We start from the raw sequence: 24025 nt of genomic DNA on the forward strand, positions 1-24025 counted from the left end.
TCACTGTACTCACCTGTGGTGGTTTGAAAGAAAATGGACCCCGAAGGGCGTGGCACTATTGGGGGTGTGGCCTTGTTGGAGGAAGTGTGCCACTGTGGGGGCGGGCTTTGAGGTCGCTTTTGCTTAAGCTTCACTGGGTGTCTTAGTCGATTTCCTGCTGCCTGCAAGATGGGGGACTCTCAGCTCCCTCTCCAGCACCACGTTTGCCTGCATGCCACCTTGTCCCACCATGACAATGGACTGTAAGTGAGCCACCCCAATTAAATGTTTTCCTTTATAAGAGTTTCCATGGTCAAGGCTGGAGAGATGGCTCAGCAGTTAAGAGCATTGCCACCAACACCCGGTGGAAAACAAAAAGTTTATTCCTGAACATAATCATCATCATTATTATTACAATTATTATTTTAGGAAGGGTCACATTAAGTTTGAGGCCTCAAACAGAGCAGTTTACCTTTCTTTGCCTTCTAAGTAGCCATGTCACCGCACCTGGTGTAAATTTAATTTCATGGTATTTTTATGTGTCCTGAACTCTCCCCTACCCCGGTTTCAACTTAAGAATATTGAAACCTGTCTTAGCTTGAGGATTGTATAAAAGCAAGCACGCACTGGGTTATATTTGGCCCATTGGAAGGTTTCAAGCCAATTTCAGATTCAATCAAAAATGTACAACATTTACCCTCCCCCTAATGAAAAAAAGGGCACTCACAGAAATGATATCAGTGGACCCTGAGTTAATAGCTCTGGGTTATAAATAACAGGGTCAAATCTGTCATGTAAGCACTCAAGAGGCTAAGTTGAGAGGAAATCTCCCAAGTTTGAGGCCAACTTGGGTAACATTGTAAGTTCCAGACCAGCCTGGACTACAGAGTGAGCCATTGGCTCACAAAACCAAAGCAACAACCAAATTAAATAAATAATGGAAGTAAGGATTGGGCTTGCTGTTCCCTCGATAACCTTCCAGGTTGGCACCTTTTTAGACACCTTCTCAACCACGTGTGAAGCAAGTTTAAGTGCTTTGTTACTCAAAGGGTAGATGTTTCCAGCAGGATATAGTGGAGTGTCATAGGGTGTGGGAAATGCTACAGAAGTCACAGGGTTTCCACAGGCCAGCTGGTGTTCCTCCTGTATTAATAAGACGGCAGGAAACAAGCCAGGGGACTTAGGGCTTCAAATTCATCACTACTGCTGAAGATTCTTGTCATTCCTTTTTGTTTTTGTGCTGATCAGACTGCCTGCAGGTCAAGGAATCTTGGTCCTAGTGTAATCTTATCTGGGATGGTTGAGCTGGGGGTAGGTGCATTGCTATGTAAGGCTCTGTCCAAGTGCTGTTGATGCCACATAGACCCTTGACCCTCACAGAGCAGGTGACCAAGATCACAGACCTCAGGATGAAGTGCACCTTGTTCTAACCCCGGACTCTGAGCTAGTTGTGTGGACATGGGCAAGTTACTTAACTTCTCTGTACTTTTTCATCTCCTTGTCTACACATGTCAAGAACATTACCTATGTTACAAGGATGATGTGAGGATGAGAAGAAAGCTAAGCACTATGCCAGAAATCTAGCTTTGTTACAAATAAAAGAGAGGCTGGGTGTTGGTGGCACATGCCAGCAGTTGGGAGGCAGAGGCAGGTGAATCTCCATGAGTTCAAGGCCAGCTTGGTCTACAGAGCTAGTTCCAGGACAGGCTCCAAAGCAACACAGAAAAATCCTGTCTCAAAACACAAAAAAAAAAAAAAAGAGAGAGAGAGAGAGAGAGAAGCCAGGCAGTGGTGGCACACACCTTTAACCCCAGTTCTGGGAGGCAGAAGCAAGCAGATCTCTGAGTTTGAAGCCAGTCTGGTCTACAGAGTGATAGTCCAGGACAGCCAGGACTATCCAGAGAAACCTTGTCATTAAAAAAAAAAAAAAAAAAAAAAAAAAAAAAAAAAAAGAGAGAGAGAGAGAGAGAGAGAGAATCCTTTAGAGCTAACTAGGTTCTCTTGGCTAGGTGCGATTACTTGAGGAGAACACTAGATGGCAGCAAAGCACGACTCTGTCAGCATTGCACTTTGAAGACAGGGCTGCTTCCATATAGGGAAGTGAGGTCAGATTGGACCCTACTGCCATGAGCTCTGCACTTTGCTCCTTTGTTCTGGTCACCATGATTACAACTGGAAACTGTTTTGGGCATGGAATATTTCTTTACCAAAGATTATAGTTCTTTTTATTTATTTCTTAATTTTATGCATGTGGCTGTTTTGCCTGCTTATATTGTCTGTACATTACTTGCGTTAACTGTGTGGTGCTGGGATTTGAACCCAAGCCCTGGAGAAGAACAGCTGCTGTTCTTAACTGTTGGTTCATCTCTCTAGCCGATCATGATTTTTTTTTTTTGAGGCACTGATATGTGTTGATGAATATTATCCTGAAGAAACCATACACATAAATACAGAGAATGCAATCTGTGTATCCCTGCCCTGCATTAACATGGGATTTTATTACTTTTTCTTAAAAAAAAAAAAATTGGCCTCGGGTAGTGGTGACACACAGCTTTAGTCCCAGTACCAGGGAGGAGGCAAAGACAGGCAGATCTTTGTGAGTTTGAGGCCAGCCTGGTCTATAGGACAGGCTCCAAAGTTACAAAGATAAACCCTATCTCAAACAACAACAACAACAATAATGGGTCAAGGTAAATGATGAAAAAAAAAAGCCTTTCTATTTGCATTTGTTTGCTAAGATTAAATGTTTTAAAATCCCACTTGGGGGGGGGGATATATGTATCTCAAGGGATATGATATTGTCTACTGTTTCTATTGATATTTTCAGTTTTTAAACCTAGCTATAGCACCTGCACAAATATGTGTGCATCCACCTATGAGCACATGGGTGCATGCACACACACACACACACACACAAACACACACACACACACACACACACACACACACACACACACACGGGGGGGGGAGAGGGAAAGGGGGGAGAGAGAGAGAGAATTAAAGAGTTAAAAATCAAATGAAGCTTGATGGTGTTACATTCAGGAGGCAGAAGCAAGTAGATCCCTGTGAATATGAGGGCATCCTGGTCTACATAGTGAGTTTCAGGTCAGCCAGAACTAATAGTGAAACCTTGTCTTAAGGAAAAAAGAAATAAACACACAGGGTTGTCTCCTCAGTGAAGGAGATGCATATCTGTTTTCTACATGGAAAGAGGAATGGATATAGTTAGTAGCCTGGTGTTGTGTGCTATCTGTAGGGCCAGGTCACACACAAATCCCCCAGAATATTATGTTTATATCAGTCATTCTCCTTAGACTCTTATCTTGAAAGTTCTGAGTCAACAGTACCCATCTTTATGGAAGAGACCAAAGGTACTTTGTAAAGAGCTTCATGTAAGTGTATCTTAAGCTTAAGTATGCAACATTGAGTTAATTGTCCTCAGGAAATTTTTCTTTCAGAATTGTGCTGTTCTTAAGTGTGGCTAAGATAAGCTTATGGTCAGATTCCAGAAGTTTGAACCAGCACCGGCTGTTGAGTTGTGTTGAGCTGGGTCCCTTCTTGCCTCGTGTGGCTTCTCTGCTAATCACTGTGTTTGCAGAGATCCCCACAGATGTCTACTTTTTCTATTGTACACTGTAGGTTTGCTTTTCAATTTTTTGTTTATTGGACTGAAGTGACAGCTCAGTGGTTAAGGAACGCCTGTAACTCCGGCTTCAGATGTGATGCCCTTTTCTGGCCTCTGTGATCACCTTGCATGCATGTGTTACAAATTCATGAAGGCACACACAGCTAAGTAACAAATCTTTTTCTTTTAAGCAAGTAAACATCTTTAACATTACTCTTTCCTGGGTTGAATGAGCAGTGCCATGACATGATAAAACAGCAAAATGCACAGAACTGTGTGGGTCAAAGACTTCCTCCCAAACCAGTTCTCTTCCTCTCTGGTTAATCATTTCTTACTCATTCTCAAGTGTTTTTTCTTTGGTAAACACCATTTCCACTATGCATGCCCCTGTAGCGGTCATGTGGGACCACTCTGCTCTGTGTTTTCCTTTATTCTTTTACATTAACAATGTATCTTTTGTATACCCCCCCTTACCAGTTTACAAAGGACCTCCTCATTTTATAGCCTCATAGAGTGTCATTGTATATTTCACACTGATGGACATTTAGGTTATTTCCAGCATGTTACTGCTGTAAACAAAACCATAGTAAGCAACCCTAAACACACCTCATGTTTGTCATGTACAAGTGATCTCTGAGGTAAATTTCTGGAAATGGGATTATCGGGTAAGAGTGTGCAGTATTATTTAGGCAGATAATGGCAGGTTGTTCTCTGCAGAAATTGTACCAGTTCATACCGTTGCCATCAGTGCCTGAATATGCTCACACAGGTAGGGCATTATCAGATTTAGATTTTTGTCCATGTGACAGGTGAAAAGTCCTACATTGGTAAAGTTCTGGTATTTCTCTTAAGGATGATTTTGAACATCTTTATATATGAATTAGAGACATGTGTTTCCTTTCCTGTGAACTATCTGGGTTTTTGTTGTGTTTTTAAAAGTTTTTAATTGATTGATTGATTTCTGTATATGCCTGTGGAAGTCAGGACAATTTGCAGGAATTGGTTCTCTCAGGGCTAGACCTCAAGCCTTCAGGTTTGGCAGCAAACGCTTTCACATGCTGAGCCATCTTGCCAGTCCCTCTTTTAAATTTTGAAGAATGTTTTATTTCTTAGGGCTTTGTTGCTGCTGCTGTTATGGCATGGGTCATAGCAGCAGAGTGTCCTCATTGCTGGAGCCCAAGGCTCTCTCTAACTTCGGTGTTCTCTGGCTATGCTGAGGTGAAGTCTCTCAGGTGAGTAAATGTACACGAGAATGTGTGCAGGGCTCCAGGATGCCTTGCTAGGAGACCTTAGGAGATCACAATTTTGTTAGAGCTCCATGAGGAACTCTGGGGACTGGTTCCATATCAATCTAATCCTACTATCCATTGTTTAGGAAGTTTATTTATCTTTATTCTATGTATATGAATGTTTGTCTCCATGTACATATGTGTGCCTTGTGTGTGCCTAGTTCTGAGAAAGCCAGAAGAGGGCACTGGATCTCCTGGAACTGGAGTTGCCATCATTTGTAAGTTGCCATTCGGGTGTTGGAATTGAACCCAGGATATTCTGCAAGAGCAAGTAATTTTAATCACAGAGCCAGTTCTCCAGTTCCCTACTACCCATTTTATAGGTAAACAAACTAAGTCAAGAGATGGTGGATGAGCTGTCTACACTACATAACACTGAGAATCAGACTGTGGAGTTAAGATATATGGAAAGTTCCCAGTTGCATATTTGAGAATCAACAGAGTGAGCTAGGCAGAGGCAGGAGGATCTCTTTGAGTTCAAGGCCAGCCTGGTCTACAGAGCAAGTTCCAAAACAGCCAGGGCTACACAGAGATTAGTGCTCTTGTTTAAAAAGGTCCCAGAGGGAGAGGGGTTCAAAAGGCACCACCCCTAGTTGAGAGCCTTTGGCAGTTGATGGCTGCCAGGGAAAGGAGAGGCCACTAGGAGGTTTCTCATGATTTGGTGGATGGCTCCACACTCATGTACATGCAGGCAACACTAAGTAGACTCAGAGTTATAACCAAACAAGAGGAGGAGGAAGAGGAGGGATGGGAACTCACTGGGGGAGGATGCCGGGGGTGGGGTGGGGGAAAGAAGGGAGAGTAGAGGATGGAGATAATCAAGTGTATGCACAAATACAATGTATATACATCTATGAAATTGTAAAAGATAGGCCAGAGAGATGGCTCAGTGTAGGGATCACTGACTGTCCTCCCAGGAAACCTGGATTTGATTCCCAGCATCCACATGGTGGCCCACAAATGCCTGGAGCTCCAGTTCCAGGGTGCCTAGCACCTTCTTCCAGCCTCTGAAGGCACAGGTACACATGTAGTGCACAGCATACATGTAGGCAACATACCATTACACCTAAAATAAATAAATAATAAAGAAGAAATTGTCAAAGAAGAAATGAAAGAAACATTTTCTTTAAAAGGTTCTAGAGAACCTCCTTGTCCTTTCCAGCACTGGTAAGATATATGAAACAAGAAAGTAGGGTCTCCCCAGACACGAAATCTGCCAGGATCCTCAGCTCAGCGTTTCCCACGTCCTGAGCTACCGGTAAGTAACATTTCTACTGTTTAGAAGCTATTTAGTTTATGGTATTTTGTTATAGCAACCCAAACAGACCCAGACATTTCCTAAAGCAACCATCTTAAACAAGTTTTAATTTTAGTTTTTCTAGTAGTTTCTAAATTTTATTTTCCTAACTTGACTTTGAAAATTTTCAAACTTACAGAGATGTTCCAAGAATTCAACTAGATTTTTTTTTTGTTTTTCTTTTCTTTTTCATATAGAGTCCTCATCATGTAGCCCAAGATGGCCTCAAACTTGATATCCCAACAGTCAGCTTGAACTTCTGATCCTCTTGCCTCCACCTCCAGAGCTGTGGGGTTCTAGGTATGCACCACCATGTCTGGTTTGTTAGCACAGACTAGGGCTTTGTGCATTTTCTTCATTGTTAGGGTTTTATGTGGCATTTTGGGCTGGGCATGTGGCTCAGTTGGTAGACTGCTTACCTAGCATACACAGAGCTCTGGGTTCGACCCTCAGCACCATATAAACTGAGCATGGTGGTGCTCAGCTATAATCCTACTGCCCTGGAGGTGGAGGCAGGAGGATCAGAAGTCCCAGCCAATCCTAGGGTTTCCAAGTTTGAGAGCATCCTGGTCTTCATGAGATGCTATCTCAAAAAATTGTATGACATTTTGACCTGTGCCTATGGTTAAACCATTTAATAACTTGTTCATAGGGTGACTGTAAGGATTTAAAAGTTAGTTGGTGGTCTAGTTTGTTTGTTTTTTGTAAAATGCCTTTTCCTTCTTAATTCCTTTAAAATGTTTTCTTTATCCTTAGGGTTCTAATATTTTATAGTGATGTCACTTGATAGCACTTTTAAAGATTAATTCTATTTGTCTCTTGGCACCCCCTAATTCTGCCCCCCCTCCAAGATAGGCTCTCATAGTCCCAGCTGGCCTATAACACATCCAAATAGGGAGGGGGATTACAAACTGGACAGCTCCAATAAATATAAACATTTGCTAATTCTTCAGTTCTCTATTTCCTCACTATATAATAGATAACATAATAATTTTGCTCTAAGAAGTATTCAGCATGAGAATTAAAGGAGATAGTTGGATTGTACAATGTTAAACTGTAGTTTTATTTCTGGCATTAAATTCATCTTACCAATTTTGAAAAAAAAAAAAAAACAAGGGGATAATTGGAAGCTGGTTCGATGAATTCTCTACCTGTTGATACAATCTGGGTTGAAGGGTGAAAATGTTCTGTGTGAATGGAATGAACCAAGACTGAGAGGTCAGGCAGTTCCCACAAAAGGGAAGGGCTGGGGGAGCCCGGCTTCTTTAGCTTAGAGAACAGGTCTGAAGGGAACAGAATAGAAGTCTGCTCCTGTTTGGGACAGAGGCCACTGTAAATGCGTGGACATCGTTTTCCAGGATGCAGCTGTACTTAATGAGGAGGTCAGGACATGGGCTGGGTTGAGGCAGTGTCACCATGCAGACTCAAGAGGAAGAATCAGGACACACAGGGATCAAGAGTCAGCCAAGGGTGTGGAACGAACCATCCTAAAGTCATTAGTCCTCATCAGGTAAGGCTGGGAAGGAAATGTCCTTTCTGGCCCTCCTATGTGGACCTGAATAAGGCCTTGGGTGGATCTAACAGTGTGTGACAGGAGTCAAGGACCTATTAGCAAATACAGGAAGGTGAAGTTGGATCTTCAGCTTTGCAGATATGACTGAACTCAGGGAAGAGTTCCTGTCCTAAGGGCAGGGAGCATCCCGACTGTTCCCTCCCAGGTATTCAACACCCTTCTTTCTGCTGTCTGGGCTCCTGTTGGGTTTTGCCCAGACTCTGGCCTGGCCCCAGAATGCAGAATTCCTGCATCTTTTCCTAGGATATCCTCTCTGCTTGTCTCCAAGTCCCTGACCCCATGTTTAGTGCCTCATTTCTCTATGGGAGCAGTTAAGGGCAACAAGGATGGTCACCCAGAAAGGTCTGAGACCCGAATAGATGAAGGAGAAAAGAAATATTTCTGAGGTGGAGGAAGGAACATGGCTGGAGAGGGATGCACAGGGTCAGACTGTCTCAAGATGGTCAGGGAAGGGAAGCTGACATTTGAATTATTGCTTTCTCAAGTGTTTGGCTGTGTGTGTGTGTGTGTGTGTGTGTGTGTGTGTGTGTGTGTGTACTGTGGGGGGGGGCGGGAGGGAAATTGTTCCTAACATCAGCCCTGAAGGTGTAGTTAGTTACTCTCATTTCACAGATGAGGCAACCGAGTCTCAAAAGGGCAAAGAGGCAGGTTACAGACAGGGCTATGTGATTTCTCAGCCTAAACTCATCATAGGCTGGGGGCTTGGCTAAGTACCGTATCACTAGACTCTGCCCTAAGCAGAAAGCAAGTACTTGGGTCAAGACCCCTCACTGTGGCGCTCTGCTGGCCAGGTCATAAAAGTGGTTTCACACCCACATCCCTTTACATGCAGAAGTTCCTGTTGTCCTCATCCTCTTGTCTTCTGGTCTTTTAAGCTCCAGGTTTCTCTTTCTCTCCAGGCTCCTCATGGGACAGGCCTCCATCTCTCCTTGAGTCAGTATCCTGCAAGTGCAGTGCAATGCTTGCAATGCTTGCAAAGCCCTGGGTATCCCCATCACCCAAGCCTCTCAGCTATCGCTCCTTCTTTTCCTCTCTCTTGCCCTTCCCACGGTGGGCTCAAGAGCTTGCAAGATTGTAGTTACAAAAGCCACCGGACCTCCTCAGGAAGAAGGAAGAGCTCTGTTGATGCTTGATCTGTAGCCAAGCTCTATATGGCTGGGTGTAAAAGGGCAGAGAGTACGGGCCTGGGCAGGCAGGTCACTAGGCCGCCTTTGGGAAGAGGAGGCTTCCTGACTCTGCCACCCAACCAGTGAATCAGCCATGGAGAGTCACCTGATTAGCCATAGGAGACCTGTCATCTCTGGATCCATTGGCAAGACGTCTACATTCCAGACTTTATTTGGTACTTCCTTAGAATCTGCTCTGGGCAGGGTGGGGGTGGAGTGGGTGCAAAGGTGAATAAGATGTACCTTTTCCCTAAAGGAGCTCACACCTGGACATTTACAGAACGACAGAAGTAGCTAACACTCACTGAAACCTTGATGGAGGGCCAGGAAAGGTGTTGAAAACTAGACTGGGTGGTAGTGGTGCACACCTTTAACCTTAGCACTTGGGGGCAGAGGCAGGCAGATCTCTGTGAGTTCGAAGCCAGCCTGGTCTACAAAGTGACTTCCAGGACAGGCTCCAACCCTATCTCAAAAACTATCGCCACCACCAAAAAGGCATTGAAAACTAACTGAACATGTTATTTTTAGCTCCATTTGACTTCCAGGGCACAGAGCAGTCAAGACCCTTGTTCAAGCTTGTTTTTATACTTAGTCCTTCATTTAGCCCCCATATCTTGCATCCCATAAACAAACCCAGTGCCATCTGGCATGGCCAACCCATACACAAGCTTCATCCTTACACTGTCCCTTTGTCAGGAGGTCATTAGGTTCTATCAACTCATCAGGCACCAGATGTGGCATAGCCCCATTGTGGCTGCCCTTTGCTGCCTGCCGCTGGGACCTTTTTTTCCAGGTTATCAGCATGCAATTATCTAGTATCTTCTCCTGGAGGTTTGTGATAGCTAATATTCATTTTTGTTTTGGAAAGACAGAATCATCTAGAACACACACCTCTGGGCATATCCAAGAGGGAATTTCTAGATTGAGTTGATTGATGGGGAAGACCCACTTCTTATGTAATTGATGCCATTCCAGGGGTTGGACTCTGGACTGAACACGAAGCAGAAAGAGAGCTGAGCAAGCATTCATTTCTCTCTGCTTCCTGACTGGGAACAAAACGTCATCAGCTACCTCATGCTCCTGCATGCCCTTCAACTGTGAGCCAACAATGAACCTTTCCTGAAGTTGTGGGTTTTTGTTTTTGTTTTCTCTCTTTGGCTCTTTTGGGGGCCCACCACCCAGCTCCCAAATAAATCACACACAAAAGCTTATTCTTAGTTTTTAGTACCTGGCCTTAGCTTGGCTTGTTTCTTGCCAGCTTTTCTTAGCTTAAATTATTCTGTATCTTTCGCCTCTGGGCTTTTGTCTTCTCTGTTTCTGTATTTCTTTTTTCTTACTCTGTGGCGCTGTGTAGCTGGGTGCCTGGTCCCTGGAGTCCTCCTCTCCTTTACTTGCTCCTTGATCTTTATTCCCCAGATTTCTCCTATTTATTCTCTTTGCCTGCCCTGCCACCCCCACCAATTTTTCTCTCCTGCCTTGCTATTGGACATTTATCTCTTTATTAGACCAATCAGTTTCTTTCTTTTTTTTTTTTTTTTTTGATTTTTTGAGACAGGGTTTCTCTGGTTTTGGAGGCTGTCCTGGAACTAGCTCTTGTAGACCAGGCTGGTCTCGAATTCACAGAGTTCTGCCTGACTCTGCCTCCCTAGTGCTGGGATTAAAGGCAAGCACTACCACAGACCAGCCCCAATCAGGTTTTTTAAAGAGGCAAAGTGATACAGCTTTTACAGAGTTAAACAAATGGAACATAAAAGAATTCAGTACATCCTTGCATCATTAAATGCTTCCACAGCACAAACAAATGTAACATCTTAAAGCCAGATGGTGGTGCTGCACGCCTTTAATCCTGGCACTTGGAAGGCAGAGGCAGGCAGATCTCTGTCAGATCAGCCTGGTCTACAAGAGCTAGTTCCAGGACAGGCTCCAAAGCAGAGAAACCCTGTCTCCAAAAACCAACCAACCCAACAAACAAACAAAACAACCCTAAACAACAATAAAAAGTAACATCTTTTTTTTCTTTTTTAACGTTTCTTTTTTAAAAAGATTTGTTTCTGTGTTCAGTGTTCTGCCTGCAGGCCAGAAGAGGGCACCAGATCTCCCTATAGATGGTTGTGAACCACCATGTGGTTGCTGGGAATTGAACTCAGGACCTCTCAAAGAGTAGGCAGCGCTCTTAACCTCTGAGCCATCTCTCCAACCCCAAGTGTAACTTCTTAAAATAATATTCCACAGCACTTTCCTTCCTTTAGTTGCTTTTGTCATATGTATATTGCAGAAAAGTAACCACAATAGGGAACAATACAGAACAAGGTAGTCATGTTTTATTTTCTTTTTGATCTTACATTTGCATTCAGCCTAACATGCTTTTTTATTAGGTCTGGATAGCATACAATCTGTGAGTTCAATATGGACAACAGATAGTTTTTGCTCTTATTGAAAGTGGATATTAGAGCTGGGCAGTGGTGGCATATGCCTTTAATCCCAGCACTGAGGAGGTAGAGGCAGGTAGATTTTTGTGAGTTCAGGGCCAGCCTGGTCTACAGAGAGAGTTCCAGGACAGACTCCAAAGCAATACAGAGAACCATGAAAACCAAACCAACCAACCAACCAAACAAACAAACAAAAAAACCCCCAAAAAAACTTAAAGAAGAAGAAGAAGAAAGGAAGTAGATATGAATCTAAGTAAAATGGGAATGACAAGGAAGTACTTAACTAAGGGTGTCAGGGTTCACACTAGAGTGACTTTTAGAGAATGGACTCCAAGAATGCAGGAACTTAATGAAAGGCTTGTTTTGTGTCAGCAAGGCTAGGATGGTTTCTTACACAGCAACAGAACTAAAGACAGGAAAGGAGGTATTTGGGACCGGTTGTAGTATGAGGGACCTCCCTACTGTGGTAACACCTCACCATCAGGATGTATCCTTCTCTGTGCCCACTGACTTCAGAAGCCACCAGATAGTGGCTATTCCTCTGTAGCATGGTGTTCTGAGGAGAACCCCAGAACCTGTACAAACCTGAAAGGTCAAATGTGAAAGTCTGGGATCTGCCCGGAGACTGTCCCTCACACTGAGGCAATGATCAGAATGGGGGGGGGGGCTGTCAGTGACTCGTGTTGAAAAGGCTGAGGTGTGCTCCTCTGGGTTACCCCAGCATCACTCATAACTCCACCAGAAAGTACTAGAAGAATTGGTCCCACTTTCTGGTGACCACACATAGGATGGTTGAGCAGTACTTTGACCATACCCATGACTCAAACCTAAGATCTCAGCTCTTGGGTAAGATCTCGGCTCTTGAGATGATCCTTATGAGTAACTGTGTTACTTTTCTTGATTCTGTGAGAAAATACCCAAGGGGCAGGGGAAGCAATTTAAGAAAGGGATTATTTTGGCTTATAGTCCACCATGGCAGCAGGAGGGTGAGGAAGCTGTTTACATTGTATCCCACATCAGGAAGGAAGGAGGAGGGAGAGAGAGAGGGAGGGAAGGAGAGGGAGGGAGGGAGGGAGAGAGAGAGAGAGAGAGAGAGAGAGAGAGAGAGAGAGAGAGAGAGAGATATGCTGGTACTCGGTTCACTGAGGAGAACCTGTACAAACCTAAAATGTCACACATGAAGATCTGGGACCTTCGCTGAGGCTGTCCTGACACTATAGCAATGATCAGAGTAGGGTGGGGCTCACTGTCCACTGTCTCTTTCCCTCCTGCATGCAATATTGCTGTCCACACCTGGGGTGGGTCTCCCCAAAGCTCAGGTAACTCAATCTAGAAATTCCTGTAGGCATGCTCAGAGGTTTCTCTTCTAAGTAACTGCAGATCCAGCCAAACTGACAGTTATTAACTGTCTCAGTAACTTAGGGTTGGACGCTCTAGACTACAGTCTTTATTTCCCTCCTTGATGGGCTTCCGGTCTTAAGCTGAGACCGTTGAACTTGGCTTCAGTTTTGTTTCCAGCCACCAACACTACCACACGATTTCTTTTCTCCTTTGATAATTTCTGGCAGAAGGGAGAGGGGAAGAATCCACTCCCAAGTCCTTCATTAAGAGAGGCTTGATGGTGATGCAGGGGCCGCACTCAGGAATGATGCCAGGGCTGGCGTGGGAAGGGCAAACGCAGGCAGTCCTCAGGATGGGCAGGGGGATAAGTGCCCTTGTGTGAGACAAAGGTGAGGTCCCTAGAGAATCTGTGCAATCCAAGGATACTGGAGCTAGGAGTTGGGGAGGTGGGGCCTCCTCAGGGTGTGTGATGAAGGGCAGAGAAATACTTTTTTCTGCACATTTGGGCCGGGCTGTGTAGTGTGTGGAACATCAGTTCACTCAAGTTGATTCGCCCTAGGTGGCACAGCATGTGAGCAACAGGGCAGGAAAGGAAGCAGGGAACCTGATGGTCGCCTGAGCATCCGAGCCTTCACCTCGGGGCGGTCCCGCAGGGGTTCCAGCAGGGGGCGCCCCGAGTCCCGGGCCGAGTGTCCGGGCGCGCCTCCAGCCGGCGCCTGGGACGGGGCTGGCCGCTCCGCCCCCTCGACACCCCTGCGGCTCAGCGGAGGACGCCGGGCGCAGGGAGCAGAGCTGAGCCGAGCGCCGCGCACCCCGACGCGCCCCGGTGTCTGTCCTGCCCGTCGCACATGCAGCACAGCTTTTCGCCGTGAGTAGCGTCCGGGCCGCGGGGCTTGACGGCAGCTGGGGCTGGGGTGGCGAGACATTGACTGTCTAGGATAGGGCCCTTCTGCGGTGTGTGCGCTGTGGCGGCACCCGGAGGCTAGTCTGCACGCCACTACCTCGGGGAGTACCTCCTGAGCTTGGCGCTCTGATCCCGGGGACGGGGTGGGGGAGGCGGACAGAGGCCTGGCACCAGGGCAGGAGAAAGGAAGAGCCATGCAACAAGTTTGGCCCCCTCAAAGGGGACAAGTTCCCGGTAGAAGAGAGACAAGCCCAGTCTTTGTGGGCTCACACCTCCTCCTCCCTCCTCGGCCCGGGAGGTTGCTTCCTGTGAAATGAACCTCCAGTGTGGCCTAATGAGCTGTGGACAGGTGGAGGGACACTTCTTGGCGCCCTGTCCTCTAGAACCCGAAGTCAGCTAAGTGCTCCATTTTTGGTTTCTGACGTTGGTTCCCAACTACCTTAGCATTCTAGGGGGATTTTGTTGGCCAAGAGAACCTGGCACCTTAACTGCTTCAGAGTTAATTTTAAAAGCTCTGTTTCACTCCTACCCACCCCCCTGTTCAGTTTTGGTATTTAAAGTGATGGCGTTGATAGGCTTGAGGAGGGGGTCAGGAATGGGTGGTTTATCAGCTGCCCTGGGGCAAGCTTCCTGCTGGCAGGAATAAAAGCCAGCTGACCCTGACCACCTCCCTAGAGACTCCCATTCTGTCAAGTATGGGGGCGAACTGCCCAAAGAAGCTGAAACTTCTGTCAACTCAGGGAGGCCGCTGACTTTCTCTGAGCCTCAGCTTCGTTATCAGGGATTGTCCAGAGGGGTTCTGTGATGTTAGGGAGGGTTTCTCTTATTGGAATTGGGTGGGGTGAGAAGCTCAGAGAGTTAACACTGCAGAATGTGGTTTGAGCATATGGGAAGACAGAGAATGTGGGGTGTTGCAGACCTGGGCACCCGCTCTTACCTTGACGCTGTTCCCCCAGAAGGCCACTGGTTTTCCAGTTCTGAGCCACCCATGGAGGAGTTAGGTGGCTATCAAGAGAAGCCCTAGGAAACCTGAAGGCCTGGCTGTGTGATAGAGAGCAAGTCTGCCTGAACCTCAGATTCCTCCTTTTGTCAAACAAGTGAGTTAGGTCAGACCCCAGTGGGTTCAGACTTTTGTATCGTGGTGAGTTTTTACCCAAACCCCAGTCCACAGCCAGGATAGTGTGGGAGTGCTCTGGCTCATTTCCTCACTTGCTGACTTCTGAAGAAGAGATTAAACTGGAACGGATCTGTGAGGCCCCTTTCTGTGGGGCACTAGGAAGTCTGTGTTACCCTCTAGAGTGTTGCCTGGTATTAGGGCCATGGGCAGGAAGGTGAATTCCCAGGGCTCCCTTGGAAGAAATGTGGACATCCAGTTGGGTGTCATTTTGGGAGTGTCTGGAGCTGGTATCCTGAGTCTGGTCAAAAGTTATAGTCACATCCCTTGCCTGTGATGCATAGTTTCAGCTTCCAAAGTTGGTGGTTATAATTCTACCTTAAGGGTTGCTGTACATAACAATTTACCAATTTAAGTAAAATGCAAATTGAGCTTGTGGAGATGTTAGGAAAGAGTGACAGGCTGCCACAGGTGTTTACTTGATAGGGAAGTTTCTGAGTTGTGGTCTTGAGAAAAGAGGTGGGCACTAACTGCAAATCAAACATTTATAGATGCGTGCTGTATATTAGCTACACAGGGACAGAGGTGAGAATGTTACAAGCTTTGCCTTCGTGGGACTCCAAAAGCATTCCTCATGTGCCATCTCCCTTGTAAAGTAGATATTTATTAGGAGGCTGGAGAGATGGGACCTGGGTTCTGTTACCAGCACCCACAAGATGGCTCACAACCATTTTTAACTCCAGTTCATAGGATCTGATGCCCCCTTCTGGCTTCTTTGGATACTGCATACATGTGGTTCATAGATACGCATACAGGCAAAGTAACCATACACATACAGATAAGTAAATCAGAAAAAAAAAGTTTAAAATAGATATTAGTTCCCCATCCCTCAGGATCTCATATATCCCAGGCTGGTCTTGAACTCATTATGTAGCTGAGGTTGGCCTTGAACTTCTGGTTCCCCTGCTTCCTGGTTTATGGAGTGCTGAGGATCGAAACTACAGCTGCTTTGTGTGTGCCAGGCAAGCTCCCTGCCAACTGAACTACATCCCAACACTTTCATTTTTTCATTTATTTTTGGAGACAGGGTTTGACCTTATAGCCCACACTGGCCAAACTCAAGGTACCTCCTGAGTGCAGGGATTACAGGCATGTGTCAACCATATCCAGTGTATTTGGTGCCGGGGTTGGAAGCTAGGGCTTAGTACATGCTGTGTACATACCCTGATAACTGAGACATATCCTCAGGCCTGTTATAGCACTGAGCAAGTACTTCACTAATTCACGATGCTGTATAGGCACACACACACACACACACACACACACACACACACACACACACACATCCGTTGGGTTTCTCCATCCTTTTCTTGATGGTTCCAATTTTTAGTTGTTCCTAGTAGTTTAGTTGTTGGTAAATGGACCATTCTGGAGAACAGCTGCACGTGTTTCCTCACAGTGTGTTCACAGAAACAGTTCCACGGGACTCAGAGTGCTTTTTCCTGGTATCTCTCCTGGCAATGTCTGGTTGCTTTGCACACTTGCCAACATCGGGGTCGACTAGGCCTGTTTTCCATGGAACTCATTTTGAAGCTCGGAAAAGCTGTCTTGTGCTCAACAAAGGGCAGTGTGTTCTAAGTGAGGGAACTGGATTTGAATCCAGACTCTTTCCCCCCAGATTTATTTTCATGTGTATTAGTGTTTCACCTGCATGTGTGTCTGTGCAGCAGCATATTTGTTCCTGGTGCCCACAGAGGCCAGGAGAGTGTATCAGTTTCCCTGACACTGATGGTTGTGAGCCACCATGTGAGTGCTGGGGATTGAACCCAGGTCCTCTGCAAGAGCAGCCAGTGCTCTTAATCTCTGAGCCATCTTTCTAGTTCCTTTGCTTTTCTTTTTGAGATGGGCATAGGTTATGAACTAGAATGAGAAAATTCTAACCTAGTTCTATTAGGATCTTTCTAGAGTGTGAAGAAGGGAAGAACAGAGTCATGGAGCCTCATGGAGAGGCTGGGCACCTAGACCCAGAGGGAAGGGAGTAGCTATCAGGCAGGCTTTCCATGGAAAGACCCTCCTGGAGGTGTGACATGGCAGGGTGAACCAAGGGGACAGGCCTATTGTGGCTGTAATATAGGCTATGTGGAACAGGGCAGTGACCCGTTCTGAGTTCTCTTGCCCTCCACTCCATCCGGGTTCATTTTTTGGGGGGAAATTGGGGCTTCTCCGAATCCAGCTCAGCTCCTGATGATAAATGGAGCTGGCCTCTTACCAAAGGGAAGCTCATAGCTGTTTTAGAACCACGATTTGTGTTCCTGCCAACAGAACTTTGAGGGGTTTTCTGTGCTCTCCATCTGTGTAGGATTGGTGCCCTCTCCTAAGAGCTGGATGAAAGGTTTATTTGCCAGAAGTGTTGGTTCCAGGAGTCTTGCAGGGATAGTGAGAGTGGAAACAGGTTCAGTTTCTGTTGAGTCAAAGTTGCTAAGGGGACCCCAAAACCTTTCCCTGAGAAGGGAGTTGAATTGATTGACCTTATGCCATGGGAAACAGAAACACAGTGACCTGGTAAAAGTTGTGCCAGTGAAACCATCCTCCTTATGTGTATAGTAACTTATTTCTTTTTTTGTGGTGGATCTCCACATCAGTATATTAAATAGATGTTAGGGCTAATAGGGGTGCCTCCATCTACACATGAGGGACTGAGGATAATAAAGGGTACCAGCCTGCTGTGGGTGTCAGGAGTAATCCATGCCAACTTACTCCTGGTCCTAAGCTTGCTCTTTTTAGTACCTGTGCACTCAAGCCCACTCTGGCTGCACAGTAGACATGAAGGAGGAGGTACATGAAGGGTCATGGGTATCCATAAGCCGGTGGCCCTGCAAGTGAGACCTTGGGAGCTAGGCCTGTTCTGTCTAGGGGTCGAGGGATCTGTGTGCTTTGACAGAAAGGATGAAGGAGGGGACATTTTGGTAACAGGGCTGTGGTTTGGGAGAAGGAGAAATGTGTACATCTCCTGAGATCCAGAACAGCCCCAGTCTATGTTGGTGAGACCTTTCCTATGTGACTGTGTGATGATGGTCCCTCTACTCAGCTTAGAGAGGATAGTCTTTCAGGATCATGGTCTGAGTATAGTTGGCATTTGATTGGCAGGTGGGAGAGACGCTGCCCATGCTAGGCAAAATGGGCCAAGAGACTTTTGCTAAGGACCCTTGAATGATTCCATATAAGCAGCTGGTTTTATCTCTAGTGGGGCCTTGCCCTTAGGGTGCTGTCTTTAGGTGAGTTCTTTGGGTAAGGAGATTGCAAGGGAAGATACAAGCCCCACAGTGAAGGCTCCCTGTGGCTCAAACTGCCCTGTATCTTTTGCTGAGGTGTCCTGTGCAGGCAGAGGTGGCTGTGTTCCATAGATGAAGAAACAGGGTTCCTCTGCCAAGTGGTGAGGTCACAGAGCTAGATGTGGGTAGTACTGGAACCAGCACCTCAGGCTTCTGACTCCTGGTACTCCTGGTTTTAATTTGTCACACCATCCCCACCCATGTTCCCTGTGAGGTGATGAGTGAGCATTTACCAATCCGTTCAGACTCGCCATCGGGTGGCAGAGCCCCCAAGGGAGCTGAGGTCACTATAATCCCTTGTCTTTCCACAGCACTTAATCGTTCACAAAACAATTTCATGACTTGAAATTGATTTTTATGGTATTGGTCCCATTTTACAGATGGGAAAGCTACATATCTGGTAACTTATATGACTTATCCAAGCCAAACTGGCTCTTACATGCTGGACAAATAGTCTGCTTCTGAGCTGCATCTCTATATTTTGGCTTTAAAAAATATTATTTTATGTGTAGGGGTGTTCTTCCTGCATGCTTATCTGCATATCATACGTGTAAACAGATTTTTCTTTGGGCTTCCAGTTCACAAAAGACGTGGAGATTTCTTATAAATTATGGAAGCTCGGCCTTACCTTAGCTTAGGTGTGCTCTTAACTAGTTCTTATAACTTAAATTAACCATATTTTAAAATCTGTGTTCCTTTATGTGGCTCAGTTATCCTTAATCTGTTCTCCCCACCCTGCTTCCTCTCCATCTACTGGTGACTCCGCCTCTCTTCCTCCTAGGGCTCTCTCTGTGCAAAAGTCCCGCCTACACCTCCTGCCTAGGTATTGGCTGTTTAGCTTTTTATTAAACCTATCGCAGTGACACATCTTCACAAGTGTAAAGGAATATTCCGAGACGCACATGTGCCCAGTGTGAGCTGAGGCCAGAAGAAGGTGTCAGATTTCTGGCCATTGGAGTTACATATGATTGTGAGCCATTGTATGAATGCTGGGAATGGAACCTGGGTCCTCTAGAAGGGCAGCAAGTGCTCATAACCCTTGAGGCATCTCTTCCAGCCCAGCTCTTGGCTTTTTGAGACAGTTTCCCTGTTGAGTCCAGGCTGGCCTTGAGTCCTCCATCCTCCTGCCTCTCAGTGCTGCGGTCATAGATTCCTGGCTCCAGATTTAACCTCTTTTCTCTGTAGGACAAGTAGCTGAAGTCCCCATGGTTCTCTTTCTCAGCGAACTTCAGACTAATTTTTTTTTTTTTTTTTCTGTTTCCCTAACAAACTGGGGGCAGATGTAGTGGTGCATTCCTGGAAATGCCTACCATCTCAGCTCTGGGGAGGCTGAGGCAGGAGAGTAACTGCAAATTTGAGGCCAGCCAAGGACCTCTAGACCAACATAGGCTCAGAGCAAGACCCTGTCTCAAAGAACAAAAGAGAGAAGAAGGAAGAAGAAGAAGAAGCAGAAGAAGAAGAAGAAGAAGGAGAAGAAGAAGAAGAGAGAAGTAGAAGGAGAAGGAGAATCAAATCATGGGTTTGGGTTGGGGAGATGGCTTAGCATTTAAGAGGTCTTGCTCCTGCTCTTCCAGAGGACCAGAGTTCCCAGAACACAGGAAGGGCTCACAACTGCCTATAATTCCAGCTCCAGGGCATCTGATGCCCCCTCCTGGCCTTCTTGGCACCTGCACTTGTGTGCACATACCCACACATAGACACATACACATAAATAAATGAATGCTAAGAAAGGAATAAAAACTATGTCTTAGAGTTACTATTGCTGTGATGAAACACCATGACAAAAGAAACTTGGGGAGGAAAAGGTTTGTATGACTTTCACTTCTACATCTCTGTTCATTACCGCAGTAACTCAAACAGGGCAGGAATCTGGGAGGCAGGAGCTGATGCAGAAGCCATTGAGGGGGTGCTACTTACTGGCTTGTTCATCATGGCCTGTTCAGCCTGCCTTCTTATAGAACCCAGGACCACCAGCCCAGGAATGGAAACACCCACAATGGGCTGGGCTCTCCCAGATCAATCACTAATTAAGAAAAATGTCCTATAGCCAGAAATTATGGAGGCCCTCCTTTCAGATGACTCTAGCTTGTGTCATTGACATGAAAGTAACCAGGACACTATACATCATCAGCCACAAGTGAGCTGCTCACACAGACCTGTCCTGAAGGAATCAAGACTATGGGTGACTTAAAACTCTTTTCTCCCTTGCAGTTGGTTGTTTTGCAGACTCTTGGGCTTGTGCTAATTTGCATGGCCTAAGTTTATGTTTCTTTCCATTTCAGCATTGTATGGTCCAGGCCTCGATGAGGAGCCCAAACATGGAGACGTTCAAGCAGCAGAAGGTGGAGGATTTTTATGACATCGGAGAGGAGCTGGGGAGGTAAGAGTTTGCGTGAGCGGCGGAGCGGTGTACGATGGACCCACTCACTCCTCTGTTGGCTGGTTGGGGCTGAAAGCTGGGCTTGTCCCAGGCTGTTGGGAAGCTTTCACAACAGGCCCAAGTCATCCTCATAGATGACTCTGCATATCTTGTGTCCCTCTTGAAGGAATGTTACCACGGCAGAAGGGGTGTACAGCTGGGGTCTGTGTTTTCCATATACTCTGACAGCTATGGGAAATCTTCATGAAATCTGTCATTGTTTTTACCCCCCCCCCCCCATAAAGCCTTCTCTCCAGGTTGTCTGGACATTTGACCTGTTGGTTTTTGTTCTTGGTGTCCTGTTGGGATTCTCCATGGTTCCCTAGGATTTTCTTTTTTAAACTGGAGCCTGAATGGGAGGTGAAGTAATCCTCCTGAAAGGGGATTTGTATTGAGTAACGGCCTTACCAGCCTCATCAGGAAGTTTCTGGGATCTTAGTTGTGTTTGCTTAGCCCAGAGCAGGGTTTTGCTAAGCTTTTTTCATCTCAAAATCACTATTTTGTGAGGGGAGAAACGAGATTCTGAAGCCTCTGCTGGGACTTCCAGTTCTAAAATGATTCATATTTGATGGTTACAAAATATCAATTCCAAAGTCCTGGTCTCCAAACCATGCCGGGGATGGCAGTTCCCTTCACTGTGGTTCTACGGGTAGGAGACTCTGGGGCAGGATTTAAGAGTTTCCCAAGGTTGCTGAGGGCAGCAAGCAACAAAGCCAAGGTTGTGAGCTGCTCAGTTTGTCCCTGTACATTTGTCCACTCCCTTCTGTGAGCAAGGCACTTTGCACACCCAAATGTGTTCCCCAAGGCACTCCACCTCAGTCCTCACACACCCATCAGAGCAAAACCACGGCTATTTAGGGTGCCCACCAAACCAGACAGGTAAAACAGGAAGCCTTTCCCCTTCTTCAGAACTGTTGAGTTAGCACTAAATCTTATATCCTTTGTTTTAAAGGCAAACAGAACAAAGCCAGGGAGCCTTCTTCCAAGATGATAGGGAGCGCGGAGGGGGAGCACAGGTCAGGGGCTAACTGACCTGGTAGGCTGGTTGGGTAGACTGTCTGCAGACTTCAAGGACTCCTCAGCCTTCTGTTACAGATCTTGAGCCTGGAACAGGGATTTGAGAAGGATAGAGAGTGGAGGCCTGCCTCTGGATGGGAAGTCAGGGTCCTTTTGCACTTTGAGCCCCACCCCCAACCTGGGAAGCAGCATCCCTCGGCAGGGAACTGCTAGAGGTGTTTGAGTTGGTGTCCTTGCCTTAGCCTGTGTTCTGTGCCATGGGTACAATGATGATCAGGGTTATTATGTGTGCCTCCTAGAACTCCAGCTTGGCTAGAGGCCATGTGGGGACTGGGCTAGTGTCTGAGGGGTAGAGAAGCTGAGAACTTGGCTGAGCAAGGGACCTGGAGAAGAATGCAGAGGTTGTTCTTGGGGAATTTTTGTGTCATTCCCTCCTTGCTTTGCCTCTCCACCACTTTGGACATGAGCTGTTAGAAACTGTAGACAATCGTGTTTCCAGGCCTTTTCTTGCTGTTAAAGGCTTCATGTCCCTTAGCCCGGATCCTCCCTCCCCAAAGTGCTGGCTAGACAGAAGGTCAGTAGGAGTCATCCTCAGAGTCCTAGGACCTGTGGAGTGCTCAAACATACTAGGACTTGGCTGGAGCTCAGGTGAGCTAGAAGGCCAGTGAAAGTCTTTCCTTCCAGGATCCCCATTGACACTTGTGGAGATGGATCCTGCAGGGGGCCATAGAATGGGCTGGAGTTAGAGCTGCTTCCAGGTAGCCACACAGTCTGGAGGGCTCAGCCCAGGGCACTCTAGCTACTGAATGACTGTCACTCTTAGCCCACAACCACTTAGCTTGTAAAAAGGCTAGTCCTACTCTCGCCACCCAATTCTGTTCACTTATTAAGTGAGGACCTACTGTGTGCCAGGCCTTGCCTAAAGCAGTGGAAAGTAAAACATGTGTCCTGTCTTGTTGCAGTCTGTGATTTATTGATGTAGAGAGGCACTAAACAAGTGGATTATAGAGGGTGAGTCATGATAAGGTCAGATATGAAGGGAAAGGACAGAGTGCTCCGAGGGAGAATAATGGGCGATGTATTTTTTTCTTTTTATATTTATCCTTCTCTTTTCATTACATCCTGACCAGTTTCCTCTCCCTCCACTCCTCCCAGTCCTACCATCCCACCTCCATGATGGTGAGAAAGGCTGCTGCTTTGGGCTCTGGCTCCCTGTGCTGAGTACTGATACTTGTCTGTACACACAACAGTGACTCCAGCCTGCTCATGATGCTGGAGGCTGTCTGTCTGGTGTTTGTAGTGTTTAGAGAAATGCTAGCTTATATAGTTTGGCCTCTCTCAGCCTTTGTAACTACCAGTGAGGCAGAACAGGGGACTGGAGCAGGCCTCCAATGTGTGATGAAATGAAGTTGGGGACTGGCAATGTAGTTTGGGGTCCCAGACTTGAAGGAACATAAAGACCCACAAACAAAACTGTTTCCCTTTGTTTGAATGCTTCTGGGGAGTTGGAGAGAATATACGGTAGGGTGGTTATTTTCTTTTCTTTTTTCTGTTTGCCTTTTAGAGTAGGTGTTTGGGGCCAATGTTAGCAACATAATAAGACCTCTGTGTCTGAAAGCTAAGAGCCAGGTGTATGGTGCACACCCTAATCTCAGTGCTTGGAAGGCAGCTGAAGGATCTGTGTGCTGGAAACCAGCTGGTCAGTTACCTGGTAAGACCCTGTCTCAGGGGAAAAAAAAAAATCTGCATCCAATCATCGGCTATTTTTATTTCTGAGTCTTCCCTCTAATCTTGCCAAGGGTATTTTTCACACTTGTACACACCCTGTCTCCTTTGTGTCCACTTATGCATGGAGTTCACATTCCTCCAGTGCTAAGGAGGTCCAGAAGGCCTAGCTCACCTTTGTTTGTGCTGGGCCTCTTGGATGTCAGATCCCCATCTAGTTTCCTATCTTAAGCATCAGAACACATTGAAGCTAAGGCTAGAGGTACCCCAAACTTCTGTGACTTGTTTTTGCCCTTGCTGGTTCCCTCACTCTTAAAAATTTTACTTTTGGGGAACTCAGAGGTTAAGAGCACTGGCTACTCTTCCAAAAGGCCTGTGTTCAATTCCTAGCACTTACTTGGCAGCTCACAACTGTGTGCAAGATCATTGCCAGAGGATTTGATATCCTCTTCTGGCTTCCATGTCACCAGGCATGCACTTAGTACACAGACATTCATTCAGGCAAAATGTCCACACATGTGAAAAAAAATTACACCTTTTTATTCCATCCTCCCTCCCTCCCTCCCTTCCTTTTTTCCCTCCCTCCCTCTTCCTTCCTTCCTTTCTGCCTTCCTTTCTTCCTTCCTTCCTTCCTTCCTCCCTTCCTTCCTTCCTTTCTTTCTCTTTCTTTCTTTTCCTTCCCAAGACAGGGTTTTTCTGTGTAAGAACCCTAGCTATCCTGGAACTTGCTTTGTGGACCAGGCTGGCCTCCCAGAGGTCACAGAGATCTGACTGCCTGTGCCTCTGGAGTGCTGGGATTAAAGGTGAGCACCACA

At 46.3% G+C, this 24025-nt stretch overlaps 1 protein-coding gene across 2 annotated transcripts in view; it reads left to right on the forward strand.

The window, feature by feature from the left end:
• The first annotated feature begins 13463 nt into the window (after nucleotides 1-13463).
• Dapk2 (death associated protein kinase 2) overlaps nucleotides 13464-24025 on the forward strand; it is a 117357-nt gene continuing 106795 nt past the window's right edge. For both annotated transcript variants that reach the window (XM_051197812.1, XM_051197811.1), the window contains exons 1-2: nucleotides 13464-13567; nucleotides 20332-20429. In XM_051197812.1, coding sequence (XP_051053769.1) covers nucleotides 20338-20429 — 92 coding nt within the window. In that variant the 5' untranslated portion in view covers nucleotides 13464-13567; nucleotides 20332-20337. The remainder of the gene's footprint in view (nucleotides 13568-20331; nucleotides 20430-24025) is intronic.

The sequence above is a fragment of the Phodopus roborovskii genome, unplaced genomic scaffold (assembly GCF_943737965.1).
Source record: "Phodopus roborovskii unplaced genomic scaffold, PHOROB, whole genome shotgun sequence".
Lineage (NCBI taxonomy): Eukaryota > Metazoa > Chordata > Mammalia > Rodentia > Cricetidae > Phodopus > Phodopus roborovskii.